This window comes from Lytechinus pictus, chromosome 11, assembly GCF_037042905.1.
Source record: "Lytechinus pictus isolate F3 Inbred chromosome 11, Lp3.0, whole genome shotgun sequence".
Classification (NCBI taxonomy): Eukaryota; Metazoa; Echinodermata; class Echinoidea; order Temnopleuroida; family Toxopneustidae; genus Lytechinus; species Lytechinus pictus.
Genome location: NC_087255.1, coordinates 6,105,725 through 6,121,023, shown reverse-complemented (window position 1 = coordinate 6,121,023; position 15,299 = coordinate 6,105,725). Strand labels below are relative to the sequence as shown.

The following is a 15,299-nucleotide window of genomic DNA, read 5'->3' as shown; positions in this document are numbered from 1 at the left end:
ATGATGGGTCCAACTCACCTCTGTACTGAGCCATTCTGATTCTTGGAGACTCCCCCGATCAAGAGTTCTTCCGGCCACTGCATGTAGCGGCTGGCAAACCCTGCACAGCCACCTGTTAAATGAGCTGCAATATTTGGGATCTGCAAAAACCACAAATGAAATGATTTTGGAGTCAAGTATTCCTATTCTGCCAGTCCTTATCTAAACTTTATTTCAAGTACAAATTCATGCAATTTTTATCTGTATTTATTTGAACTCTAAACTTTATTTCAAGTACAAATTCATGCAATTTTTATCTGTATTTATTTGAACTACATCAATCAATTTACACAATGTTCATCTCAAATTAATTGTATGCCAGATGAAGTATAATGGTCTCAAAAGTCAAAACTTCCATGAAATATTTTTTTTATTTCTTAAAAGGCCTTTATTTAAAGGGAGATGTTATCATCATGTATCTAGAAAAGACTGAATATGAATATTAAACAATTGAAAAGAGAGAGACCAAGAGAAGAACTTTCTGGACAGTTTTTAGAAACGGATAAGACTAAGAAATATCTTGCTTACCTCTCCCGATAATTTGTTGGGTGCCATGTCAGGACATTCCTGATCTAAAGGATTTAGACAAGGTTTCACTTGATAGGCATGCCCAATACCCGTCTGAAAAACAAAGGGAAAAGAGAATGATTTAGAACATATAATCTGAAAAGTTCCAAGAAAAAAAGGAACAAGCAATTCATAGATGGTCATCTAGCAAAGAATAGAACACTTCTAAATTAATCGATACTGAATATGGTATGATCAATGAACAGGCACTCATGCCTACAGCAACGTGGACATAAACTTAACTCATTAAACTAAATGATACATATCACTGCTTGAAAAACAATTTTTTTTTGTAGTAAGTTATTGATTTGATTGGAACATAGTATTGACTGAATTCTTCATAACAACTTTAAAAATGTGTATGTAAAAAAAAATTGTACCTTTAAAAATATGCATAACTTAAGATATTTTCACGCTTAATATTCTATTCTATTTAATACCCACTCCAATTAGAATACTCACTCTATTTATAATATCTCTGAAGGCTTCCGGCGAGAAGTACTCCTCGTAACCCTCAAAAATTTGAAGAAGCCCAAGAGGGTCCAAAGTGGTCCATCTTAGGGTTTTGTTATAATTTCTGAAATGATAAGAATCATTATAAAAATTGGTAATTAGACTTTAGAATCAGATTGCTAATCTTATTTGAATTGTATCTTCTTGTACATGGGGCGGGTGATCATCTACAAATAGTTAGAGTTTCATATTTGTCAATAAAAAGTTGATAAATTTCTCTTGAACAATAACATGGCAGGATTTTGATAGATTATAGTAGCCTATACTAGCATCGGTTTGCAATTGATAACAAATTCCATCCATCATACCTTTTATAAACTTCTCAATGACAGAAGCTAACTTCTTATGACAAATCACAGGCAAAGAGGAAAGTCACTTCCGACAATTGTTTTTTTCCTTATTATATTCAAACAAATATATGAAACAAGGTACAGGACCAGGTTTCACATAACTTATCATTGATTAAGAAACCTGGCAGTCTATCACAGATTTGCTCTTGACCAATTAGAAGACACCTGTCGGTCAGTTTGCAATGTGCCATTGACAACATTGATAACATTTTTTCAACGAGACAGGATCTATTATAGGCGATGAACATTCATCCTTGTTAAAGATTCAACGCCGACAAGTCTGTCATAGCCTTATCGATATCATCCAGTACATATGTAACCACTTTGATCACATGGGGCATGTTGCCAATTTGCTGGGAGAAATGCAAGACAGTGATTTGACAATTGACATACGTGTCCTAGAGGAAGGTTCATAAAGCCGTTTGTAAAGTAAGGCACAACGTAATGAACAATCGTAATAAATGACTGTAGTTCCGATTTACCTCAATCGAAATGTGGCAAAAATCCAGCAAAAATTTAAAAGGCAGGTGGAGAATAAAGAGACAGTTTCAAATATAGGCCTAGTTACTCAATGTGATTGAAACTTTCGAAATTAACTGCTTGCCATGTTGGAGCCATTTAAAAGTAGTTATTTGTAAATTCACGAACAGCTTGCGGAAGAGCCCCAAGATTCATTTCTTACCATGCCATTTAATAATCTAATTTGCAAAATATGATTCAACAAAGAAAACAGCAATTTAAAAATATTGAAAATTAAAAGTAAAAATTACAAAGTCAAAACAAACAGTGTCTCTGGAGCCTTTCTCCCAAGGCATTCATCTTATAAATCTATAAAAAAAAGTCCAATCAATGGAACCTCTTGGTTGACCAGTTTTGACCTGGAATGCCCTTAACACCTCAAGCGAATGGCAGGGTTGAGTTCAGTGACTTGGCACCCCATTTGCATATTCCTACCACCCACAGTAGGAGGTTAAGGGGAATATCCTATAAAATAAGACTGCGTTTATGCAACCTCAAGCCAGAATCATGATTTGAATCATGATTCAAAACACAAACATGAATCACAATACCACAGAATCAACGTTTCTCCTCGGATTCGGGCCGATCCAGTGCGCAGTTTGACAGCGAAAGTATAGGTCAACTTTTATAGCACGCGCCTTGAGCTTGGAAAGAGTCAAACCGAGAGAAGCCCGACACAGTGACGTCATAATATCATGATTCAAATCACGATTGCGTTTATACAACCTTTTTCGTTCTTGATTCGACAGAAACGTCTTTCCAAACGCCCCATTTTCCGTGTTTCATGTTTGTAATTTGAAAGACGTTTATTTGCAATTTTGACTAAACGCAATCGTGATTCTGCAGAATCATGATTCTAGGGTAAAAATGTGGCACATAAATGCACCCTTAAATGCCAAGGCGGTTGAAGAGCCGTAGTGTAGTGGTTCTGACTCTCGCCTTGAAAACAGAGGGCTGTGAGTTCGAATCCCATCGCTGTCTAGCGACCTTTGGCAAGGCGTTAATCCACACTTTGCCACTCGCGAACCCAGGTTCTAAATTCGAACCCGATAGGATGCGAAAGCCTATGTAGTATGCCCAGCAATTGAGTCTTGGAACTCTTGTTGGAATGCTCCCCAGGAAGTGGAGAAAGTGCATACATTGCATGTGGGCATGCAAGGATCCGATAACACGGGTAATAATATGCTGCAAAGCACTTTGGGCCATTATGGGAAAAGTGCTACAAAAAATAGCTATTATTATTATTACTTTGGATAAGATTTTTCTGAGCTTGATTTTAACAGAACATTAAAATGAGTGATAATTTAGATAGAGGCCTATAGAGTTAACTCATATTTTTCAGAATCCCAAGGAATAACAAATCATTAGCTTATTTTCACAATGAATGTATATTAATGTTTTTGACAATATTTTAGCTAACATTCATAATCCATATTACATTGCTTCAGCCCAACTAGTAAGGAGAGTTTTATAATACAATTCACTCAGTTTCACTCATTCATTGCAGCATAATTATGTATAAAAAAAACAGTTACATTATTCAAAAACAAAAACTGTTATCATCAATAGATGAATTTTAATAGATTTGAGATTAAATGTTACTCAAACAAGATAAATATAACTCAGATAAGAATAATTTATGACTCAAATATGATAAAATGTAACTAACATACAACAAATCATATACGAGATGAAATGAATCAAAATTAGGAATTAAAATCCCCATCAAACAAGGTGAAACACTAATGAACTTCTGCCAAAATTGAAACTTTGTTTACTATTTAGGAATCACGATGTCAGTATAAACTACAATGCAAGTATAAACTTCAATGTGAAATGAACTGAACACGATCTAAACAGCGAGAACACCATCGAACAATGCGCATCCGTGTGGAATTTCTCTGTTTATTATCTGAAAAACGGGTCGAATTCCAGGAACATGTGACAATGTGACAGGGTGAATGACCACCAATTGGATCCACATGATTTCTCCTTTTTTTTGCCTACTTAACAAGAACCTGAGCTATAAAGAACTCAACAGGTGCACAAAGTCCTTTCATTCTATGAAAAATCGAAGAAGTAAATTGACTTTGGCAACTCCCAAACTCTGCAAAGAAAAGAAATTTAAAAAAGGGCAATCTGTTTTTTTAATTCTCAGTACATATGAAAAGCGAATAATTGCGTGCCAACGATTTTATCTTTCAAGACAGTCGAGCTTAATGTGTTTTTTTTTTGTTAATGTTTTTTTACCTTGTATTGATAACATTACATAGGCCCTATGTATTCTGGTAAGCACATTTACAAACACAGTACAATCTAGACCAAGTCTAAGAAATTAAAATTTAGCTTTTCCAGGGGGACTTTTCCAGGTTGGCTTTACCTCACCCCTTACATCTCATAGGTTCTGTATATATGTATGACCTTATAAATACTTTCTTATTTTGCTAAGCCTCTCCATAAACTATACATTGCATTGCCAATTTAATGACCACAAGTAACATCCCAAAATTTCTTTAAAAAATACTTTTCATTCATTTTGAATATCTCAACCACACCCAACAAAAAATTTAATAAGAAAACAAAAATAGGAAAGAGGGAAAAACCCAAATTTCCAACAAGCTATTGCTTCTTTTAGCTAATATGCAGTATGCTCTCTCTATTAAGGGCATAGGGGATTTGGAAAGGACTCTCTTGCACAAGCTGCATTTCTTTGGCCATGTTTAGTGGAAAAACTGGCAGCTCTCAGGGGGTCCTGAATAACCTCTGGCCTTTAACCTGTTGTTACCCACAAAATCAAAATATTGTCTTAACTATACCAGGGGCCTGTCTTACGAAGAGTTGCGATTGATCTGATCAATCGCAACTATGGGAAGCCAGCAAGGTCAACATTTAAAATGCATGTTTGTTCAAAAAAAATTCTAGATATGAATGTATATCCATAAATTCATTGATTTCTTGACAATTTGGTGTGTTCTCCTTTGTTTACAAGGGACATTTTACAAATTTTCTGTAGAAGAAATTATGACACTGATGGATTTCCATAGAGTTACGATTGATTGTAAGACGGGGCCCTGGAACATTTCCAATGCAATAATAAACCCTTCACACAAAAATTTAACGTGGATAAGGGCACTAAGGCAAATGACAGTTTTATCACAAACTTTGCTTACTGTATCATCCAAGTTCACAAAACAAATAGGGAAACGTATCGAGACATATATGCAGTGGTGCTCAAAAGTTAGTGAACCCCACCTCGGCCATGTTTTAGATATTTAATCGTGGGTTTTGAAGTCAGGTGATAAAATATTACATCTAATGAAGTTTGTTTCTCTTGGCTCGCTGAACATTGTAGTGTTGTTGTCGGCATTCAACACTCGGCATGAAGGAGTGCATTTTGTGGTGGGGTTCACTAACTTTGGAGCACAACTGTACATGATGATAATAGGCCAAACAACAAAATCAGTCAAATAAAGGGGAAACATCAGAGTGGGAAATTTTGAAACACACCTTGTCAAATGATGCAAGGGCTAAAATGGGATTTGAACCCTGAACAATGCGATTCATAGTCCGGCTGCGTATCCACTGAGCCATACCACCTCTGCATATTACATGACTTTAAAAAGTTATTTATATGATCATACATTTATTCATTTTCTTGTAATAATAATAATAAAAATAGCTGGATTTATAAAGCGCTTTTAGCCTGAGGATACAAAGCGCTGCTATTATTACCCCGGCTTTAGCTCGAGCTACCATCACCGGCGCTCAGTGCATGCAAGGAATTAGTCCTGCCGGGTACCCATTCATCTCACCTGGGTCGAGTGCAGCACAGTGTGGATAAATTTCTGGCTGAAAGAAAACATGCCATGGCTAGGATTCGAACCCACGCGACCCTCTGTTTCAAAGGGGAGAGTCAGAACCATTAGACCATGATGCACCAACGAGTATAATGTAATATAGGAGGCACCCACAAAAATAATATAGGAGGTACTTACGGTATTTGAATAGGCCTTTCAGGCCCAAGTAGCTTGGCTCCTTCCCAGAAGCAGTCCAATGGCGTGATTATTGTACAAGGAATAATGTTCTCTATAATCTGTAGATACCAAAAAAAGAACATTTGAAATACATAAAATAAGAGGCGGAACATTAAAGGATCGTACAATGTTGTGGTTGTACGTAGGCTATAAAGAATATTATAAAAATATAGTTAATTTTTGATAATTGATAATGAAGATATGATTGATAATGTGAATTTACAAAATGGCGTCACGATGACCTTTTGACCTTGAACTGGTTTCATACAGATGACAGGATAAGTCCCCATATCTGATGATATTTTGAAGATAATTGATGATGTAGATTTTGAGATTTTATGGCAACAAGAAAAGGGCGGAAAAATAAAAATAAATAATAAATAAATAAAGAAAGAAATAAAAAAGAAAATTCGTACGAAATTAATAGTTGATCTGTCGATTGACAGATCACCTAGTAAGGTTAAATTTCAAAGTTCGCTGACATAGGGTGTGCAGGATGTGGTCAAACAGTAAATACATAAATCAATGCTTAGTTTTGTGATATGGATCCAGCCCTGCTATCAATAGTTTTTGTTTTTTTATTTCAATGCAACAGAATCCAGAGATATCAATTCAACAATATAATGCAGTCTTGTCTCCATGTAAACCCTAATTGCCTGAGATAAAAACTTTTGTAATCACTGCAAATGAAGAGTGACCAAAGCAAATTTAATGAAGCAAGATTGATATTTCTTTAAATAAATTTGAGAACAATTCTTCGAAATTCATGATAAAAAAAAATTATATCATATTTCTAGAATATTGTAATCAAATACTCACACTATCTATTAAATGGTCTTCAAAGCTAGGATACTCTGTTATGAAACATACATCTTTAAAACTCCATGTACTGCAAATAAAACAAAAGAAAGAAGAGAAACATTGCAATTAAATGAAAATGCACAATACTTTTTTTTTGGCAATAGTGCTCGAATGTGAACAGGGTGTTGTATTGGTGGTCTTCAGATAATATTTCAGAGCTACCCAATCAATTTAAATAAATTCAATCCCAAACTTGAGAGCATGAGAAAGTGAAAGCTAGAGAAAGAGAAAGAAAATAGAGAGTAAGAGCAGGAGAGTAGGGGCTTTCACAATTGCTCTTGCGATCATTTGGTCATGATATATGATGCAAACAATAGCACCGGTTGTAAGCAGTTGCACCACCTATTGTAAGAGGGGCTTCAGAGAGAGAGAGAGAGAGAAAGAAATGGCAATAGTAATTAGAAAGATCTTTATAGGGAGTTAGAAAAAGACACCGTTCCCATTCCGCTTTCTAAATCTAGTTTACTGGAAACCGGTTTGGGAAACCAGTTTGGAAGATCGCTTTGCTAGCGTTCCCATTTGATCACCCAAAAGCGGTTTTCAAAATCACTTCACATAAAGCGATCTTGTTGATATGGAAACGCTCTCAGTGGGGTGACATGTTTCGCGCGAAATTCGAAACCGCAGCATAGGCATTCTACACCTGTCATGAGTAGCGCGCTCAAAATGTGCAAAGATCGCTACCAGAAGAACGCTTGCATCCTCACTTACGCTAAAACCAGCTTAACGAGGCAAAGCAATCTTGAAATCTACATCGCGAGATGGTTTTATGAACCGGTTTGGAAGATCGCTTCGACCGTTCTCATTACACGTTAAACTAGTTTCCAGTAAACTAGTTGTAGTAAGGTAGTGAGAACAGTGTCATAGAGAGAGAGCAAGAGAAAGGAAAAGAGATAACTGATGGCATCAGTGATGGAACACGAGTAGCATTCTGGGTGTTCTCTGTTTTGAAACGTGATACTGGACGTCACCGACTCCTTCAATATGACACCCATCTGGAACATCACATTAGCATTATCATCTATCATGATCTATGCTTGCCCCCAAACAATTCCAAGCAGTTCTTCCCTTGGAAGGTGTTGATTGGATTGACCACAACTCCAGCAGCCTGACATCAAGAGCCAAGAGTCTGAGGGGCACTAAGCACGAGTGACAAATTTCTTAGATGCATGATTGATGTATTTTCGTTGCATGGTTTTATTATTATGTTAATATTATCTTCTACTGCATTCAATGTAACTTTTTGCAAAGGCTATGATACAAATGTGACTGGCGTCTCTTAAATACAAGTATTTTTGTTATTATCATTACTTCATTTCACTTTCATGACTTCACATCAAAATAAAGTTTGCAGTTGAATTATATTACTTGGTACTATTAGGTTTATGTTAACTTAAAACAGTAAACATTATAAAACTGTGAGTACTTTTCATGATTGATTTAAACAGTTACATGTATTTCACTCTTTTTAATTCAAGAAATTTACCATCAGCTAATGTACTCAAAAGTTTCAAAAACTTATTCTACATTGTTGATTTCATCACATCCAAATAACTTATCTTCAATCTTTAATGGGTTTCTAACTACATGGATAACATCATTTTTTGTATCATGGGTGAGGGAGCACCTACTAAACATGTAGGCCTATACATTGCATAAATATGGAGCACAATTGCACAAACCAACATCAAAATGACCTCTGTAAATACAGGCATGTGATATCATAACCACTCCGCAAAAGTATTTGACTAGTCTTGGTTCTATTAGTGGGGTACAATCCTAGAGAATTTCATCCACCGTAATTGAGTTAGTGCCTGCCTGTTGGTTGGGCCACCACAAGGATCAAAGTGCCCGTCTAACCCAGCCAGCTATTTACCATGGGGCGACTCTATTACCCCTGTCTTGCTCCGGTATGGTGAGGATGTGGGTAGGAAGTAGGTGGGTGTGCTGAAGGAGGGGGCGATGGGGGGGGGGGGGCCTTGGGGGTCAAACATCAAAACTTAGTCCATTAGGCATTATCACAGACTTTTTTCTTATTACAATTCATGCGATTGTCAGTTACATGGCATGTAAAATTATCTAATGATTCTTCACACAAAATTGTAAAATTTCAGAATTTCAGAACATAGCCTATAGGCTTTGATGCTGCAAGTGTCACCAAAACACACAGGAACATCTACACGTAGGCTATACAATTTTCAGGAATGGATGAATGGGATGGATAGATAAATGAATAGATGGATGAATGGATGAATGAATCAAATAATAAATGAAAGAATGAAAATGAAAGTGAATATCACAAATCAAAATAATAACTTGAATGCATTTTCCATAAGCTAGGCCTACAGAATATAGGTCCTATCGATTTAAACCTTAACTTTCGTTCTAAGGACCAACAAATAACAAAATGTGCTACTTACACTCCGTACATGTCGACTTCAACTTGCGTCGCAAGAACGGCCGACCTGACATGTTGCAGTAAGGCCGATTGTGTAAGGATGTTTTCCCCATCTTTCTTTGGCGTTTGCACGATTATTTGGCTTGTTGCACCCCAGCCCGCTCCCAACGTTGCTTCTGTGTACTCCAATTCCTGCTCTAACCTCCCTCCAACTGCACAAATGAAAAAAGAGAGAAAAATTTAATGAAAAACAATGCACATGATCCAAAGTTACAATACAATATATTTTCTACCATAACATTCATACCCTATAATCATTTGGAATTGATCGGTCTATAAAACATAGGAAAAAGGTGAGACTCCAAAGTAATTTATACAACACTTCATGAACACTATGTCAACCATCCCCCCCCCCATTTATTAATAAATATACCCAGAAGATAGGAATTAAATTTTGCTGGTGATTGAAAAAATTGAAACTACCCCCTCCCCCCAAAAAAAATGAATAAATAAATAACAATAAACAAAATCTATATATAATAAAACTTAATGAATAAACAAAACATAAATGATAAGACAGGCTTAAATAAACAAATTTGAATAGATAATTAAATAATATGAATCGAGAAAAACAGAAACCTCTGAAGTCAGTTTCAAAGACCAAACTCCACTAACATCCATCAAATCAAAATGGACATTCTAATAATGATAATAACACAACCATTCGGCATAAATAATAATCCTGAGCGATAAAAGTCATTACACCTAAACAACAACTAGTATAACAACTGGTATTTTCAAGCACTGCAAGCCATCAAGTTCATCAAAACTGAGAGTGAGGATAGGGGAGTTGACATCCAAGGTCCCGGACCTCCCCGGTGAAGCCCACAAATCAACCCTCCAATGAATGAACCAAGTGACCCACAGGGGCCAAGGTCCTGGACTATCTAATGTAATCCTTAGTCCAGGAATGGGTCAAGGGCACCCACACTCCTTGTGGAGTCTGCAGTCGTAGGACTACATCAAAATGGAATAGAATTATACACCAAGCAATTATGCACTATTCCAAGAGACTGTCAACCCATGTTGGTGCATGGTTTTAAACAACAGGTTCACAAGTGTACAATTGAGGTCTGGTGGTGAAAGTTAAAGCAATAAGATCACCCTGGTAGTTTGAAGCTAATTGATTGGTCATACCTTCATTTCTATGATTGATTGCATTAAAACAGGTTTTGACATCTGAAATATCCTAAATAAAACCAATAAAATAATATATCCTTGATAATAATAATCAAAAGTGGTAAACACTGGTAAAAAAGAGGTGAGGTCTAGGCCTACATTGTAAGGTCTTCTCTGATCTGAATTGTATCTTCATCTCGTTTGTGAGTCAAACAGAAATTGATTCTCCACATGAGATACATCATGCATCACAGAAACATATCCGTAGTAAATATGAATAGAGTTGTAATATGAATAAAAATGGAGAAAGATACATTTCTTTTGGTTTTAAATGTAAGGGAATTTTGCAAAGACGTGACAATCATTAGACGACTTTGTGAGATGCTTCCTTGATCAAAATTTACACAAACTTTCACAACCTGTTCCCCCATCTATGTAATGAGCTGGTCTACAAAAATAAGGCTTAATACTATCTGAGGTCCTGGCTAAAAGGTTTATATTCAGATGTATCTTCATCACTATCACCATCTGTAGTGGCGGATCCAGGGGGGCCACATCTGGCCGTGCCCCCCCCCCCCCTCTTTTGAGGGTCATAATAAAAAAAATTATTGTAAATATGTTGTTTTCAGTTTTCACACAGGTGTGAAAGGGGCCCCCCTTTAAAAGTCACAGAATATATTTTTTAACAGGAATGTCTTTCATACACAAGTGAAGACCTTTTTTATCTTTTTTTTTTGCTTGTCAAATTTTCCTCAGAAAAATGTGCCCCCCCCCCTTGGAAAATCCGGATCCGCCTGACTATTAAACAGAACCCTTTCATGCAGTTTAAAAACTCTAAACATTAATATGGGCTAAAATTTTGCAATCCAATGGTAACTACAGCTATGGTAACAAGACTGAATAGTGAATTAAAATCAGGGATCCCATGCCAGTTAACATTGGATGGCGATTAAAAAAGTTGCCGTAATAGCAACATCTTATGCAATGCAGCCCCAGAAATGGTTTCTGGCCATATTACATCATGAAACAGGCAACAAGGTAAAGCATTCCAGGGGCCTGTTTCATAAAACTTGTTAAAATGACAAGTTTGCAATAACAGTTTAAAGCTACTGAAATCATTCAATTTGATTGGCTGATGACATAGAAATTAGTCTTTATGAAATGGGTCACAGGAATGGTTTCCTGGAACAACAAGTGGTCTTCCTAATAAAGACCCGAATCACATTACTGTCAAGCACAGATCTGTTCTAGAATCCAATTCTGAACGGGGTCCGAGTGTTTTGAGGTGTGAATTCTGAGGAAGAAAACTCATTTCACTTTCTCACTTCTGGTCAATACAAACTGACCACCTACCTAGATCAGGAGTGACCAATGACTGTAATCAAGCCTTCGCCCGACCAGAGAGAGCCATTCAATGATAGGGGGCTGGAGGGGGACATAATAGGCCCTCTTACAATGGCCAAGCAGAAGAGCTCACTCGGCCTAGGGAGCAAATAATTACCGTGTCAATTAAAGAGGGAAACACAAATACGGATGAATGCAGGGGCCATTGTCGGAGGGGCTCAGAGAAGCCCCTTAGAATCGATCTCCGTTCAATATGGGAAATCCTCTCTGAGAAAAATCAATGGGGGTGTTACCTCTAATGTTAACTCCATAGTTGCTTGGCTGTCAGCAGAACAAATCTTACATAATCTTATTCGGGCAAGGAATGGAAAACGGGTGTAAATGTAAGATAAACAACAAGGATTGATGGGCAACTCCAAGATGTGTACTGCTGAAAGTGATGCGTGGTTGTCCATGAGGAAAGAAAGATTCATCAAATGTCTTTGGCGAGTTTGGATGATCGTTTCTGGAGCACAGAATGAAGCTAAAACTCTTGACTGTCCTTTGCCACCCAGTCTCAGAGAGTTAGGGAGTGTTTCATGGAGCAAGTAAATCAGGGATTTTCACAGACAAATTTGTTCTGAGCCAATCAGATGTGACGATTTCAGTAGCTTATAACAATACTCAGCATAAATCACTATTTGCTTGCAGGTTTTATAATAATTTAGGTCAACAATCGACTGTCCTCTACATTGTTTACACTCATTGTCACTTATCAGGCTTTCATTTTTCTATTATAAAAAACACCATCTTTCATTGACCCTAATGACCTTTGACCTTGATTATGTAATGTAAAACTTATTTATGCAAAATGATCAGTGATGCTTGATTGTCCATATGACCAAGTTTCATACGATAGATCCACTGTTTTTAAAAGTTATAACATTTCAAAAAAAGTTAACCTTGATTGATACCACGACATGGTCAAGAGTTCATTGACCTTAAATGACATTTGGCCTTCATCATGTTACCTGAAAATTGTGCATAATAATCAGTGAAGCTTGATTACCCTTATGTTCAAGTTTCATGAAATAGATCCATAAATTTTAGAAGTTCTGACATTCAAAAAAAATACCCCAACATGGTCAAAGTTCATTGACCCTTCTTTGACCTCAATCATGTGACCTAAAACTCATGCTGATGATATGTGATACTTAAATACTCTTTATGTCCAAGTTTTATGAACTAGATCCCTATAAAGTGATGACATTTCAATAACTTAACCTTGGACCTTTGGTTCAGATTTCAATGTTGAACCCCCACATGGTCAAAGTTCATTGACCCTAAAATGACTTATGAATTCAGTCATGTAAGATAATCAGTGACACTAGATCACCCCTTTTCCAAGTTTCATGAATAATCCAAATAATTTCAGTTACGATGACATTTAAAAAACTTAGTTTAACCTTGGTTAAAATTTCAATCTTGACTCCGTTGCTGCCGCCGTCAGAAAACAACGCCTACAGTCTCGCTCTGCTATGCAGGTGAGTCAAAAACATATGTAGCAAGATTCACTGTATATGCTTGGCTTATTATTTTAAGTTGGCTAGCAACAGATATACGAAGATACGAACCATTACTAGATCTGGTCTAAAAAGTGGCCATGGTCCAAGTGCCACTTCAATATGTATCCAACTGCAGGTAGCGGATCTACAAACTTTTATAAAGCAAAGGAGTACAGAATGACAGAAGTGGACTGAAAGTGGGCCGAGGTCCGAGAGCCAGTGTAAAGTATGGATGCAACTGGCAAAGGGTCTTGTTGCATTCAAGTAACCATTTTAGTAACTTTGTCATCCAATGGTATCTTTCATAAAATCTTTGATTTTGATTGGCTGTTGATCGTTGTTACCATGGTAGTTACCATAGGATTGCAAAGTTACGATAATAGTAACTTTTATGCAAAGAGGCCCTGAACTACTGAGTACAAACCATTATATTAAAGGGGGGAAGAGTTACAGAAGTGGACTGAAAGTGGGCTGTGGTCCGAGAGCCAATGACTGTAATATCCAATGCCAGCAGACCTAACAAACCCAGTCCTACAATTATTACAAACCGTTATAAAGGGGGGCAGAGGTGGTCTGAAAGAGGGGCTATAGTGCACCCCTGAATGGCAGAGTGAATAGCAGACAAGGGGAATTCAGGGCGAATGAATGGGACGAACAGAGAGGCAGATTGTGAAAGGGGTCTACAGAACAAAAGATGCAAGACACCTCATTCTCTGACATCACATTCCATAAGACTGCTTGGTCATCTTCTCCGCAAACACAAGAGGGAGGGGTTCTTCTTATAAAAAAAAAGTTGTTGACGTTTTGAGGGAGGTGGGTGAAACACTATGGTAAAAAACAAGGCAAATTCGGTTGAGTCCCCAATTTGCCTATAGCCAGCTCATTTCAACAGTTAAAATAGAAATGTACAGAAAAGCTGTACTAAAAACGAGAAATGAACATGTATTTAAAAAAAAATTGAAAGTGTACAATTTATATGAATGATATTGGCAAGACAGTGAGTAATTCGAGGTGGAGAAAAGTAATATTCTTGAAAGTTAGTTAGTTTAGTTACATTATTGAGCAAAGAGGCAGAGAATTCAGAAAGTTTTCACTTTAAATTACAAATCTGACAGAAGAGCAAATTCTCTTTATTTTATTTACTCAAACAGGAATGTGCATTGAAGACTGCCCTTTTGGCTAGATCAAAGGGTCGAGGCCACCGTTCTCCACTATATACTCAGTTATGTAACGGCTAGTGTGCAAGTGTGTAGGCCGGGCTTCATACCAGTTTGTGAATGGGTCTGTTTCGACAATAATTGTAATGATTCAAACCCCATAGGCACAGCAGAGAGAGGGCCAGGAGAGGGGGCTGGCTGGAATTTGTGGAAAAGTGAAAAGCTTGCGGCTCGCCTGTTGGATTTTGTAGGCCAATACATTGTAATAAATGGTTTATTTTCAACTGGTCTAATGCCAATTTGTCCAATTACCATCTATCTAGTCTATAATCATTTGGTCTACCATCAGTTCGTCCACTATCCACATGGTCTTATTGCCATTTCCTATCCACATGGTCTTATTGCCATTTCGTCCATTCACCTACATATTATACTTAGATTTGGTTGCAAATATTTTTTCTTTACCTTACTATACTAATTTTCGCATTATTTCATGTACTTCACAATAAACAACTTTAAAATTACAAGACCATTACACCTCGAATCTACATACATACACATGTAGTTTTATCACTTTGTGGCAACCTTCGAAAAAGTTCTTTTACAAACGACTCAAGCATTTTAAAAAAATTTAAGAAAACATGGTGGCAAGAGAGAGGGGGGGGCTACATTCTAACGTTTTATATACTTTTTTTCTTTTCTTTTCTTTGGACCATGTCCCATGTTTATGTTTTCTTGTATTAAAGTAGCAAGTTGAGTGGAAGAAAACTGGATTACATTGCACCCGAATGGGA

At 36.8% G+C, this 15,299-nt stretch overlaps 1 protein-coding gene across 1 annotated transcript in view; it reads right to left on the bottom strand.

Annotated features, from left to right (window-relative positions):
* Positions 1 to 9,493, bottom strand: part of LOC129271340 (protein patched homolog 1-like) — a 33,461-nt gene extending 23,968 nt beyond the window's left edge. Inside the window, exons 1-6 of the mRNA XM_064106512.1 lie at positions 9,304 to 9,493; positions 6,842 to 6,911; positions 5,984 to 6,081; positions 1,069 to 1,183; positions 568 to 660; positions 19 to 140 (exon numbers count right to left, since the gene is read on the bottom strand). Of these exons, the coding sequence (XP_063962582.1) occupies positions 19 to 140; positions 568 to 660; positions 1,069 to 1,183; positions 5,984 to 6,081; positions 6,842 to 6,911; positions 9,304 to 9,314 (509 nt within the window). The 5' untranslated portion in view covers positions 9,315 to 9,493. The remainder of the gene's footprint in view (positions 1 to 18; positions 141 to 567; positions 661 to 1,068; positions 1,184 to 5,983; positions 6,082 to 6,841; positions 6,912 to 9,303) is intronic.
* Positions 9,494 to 15,299: the final 5,806 nt, after the last annotated feature.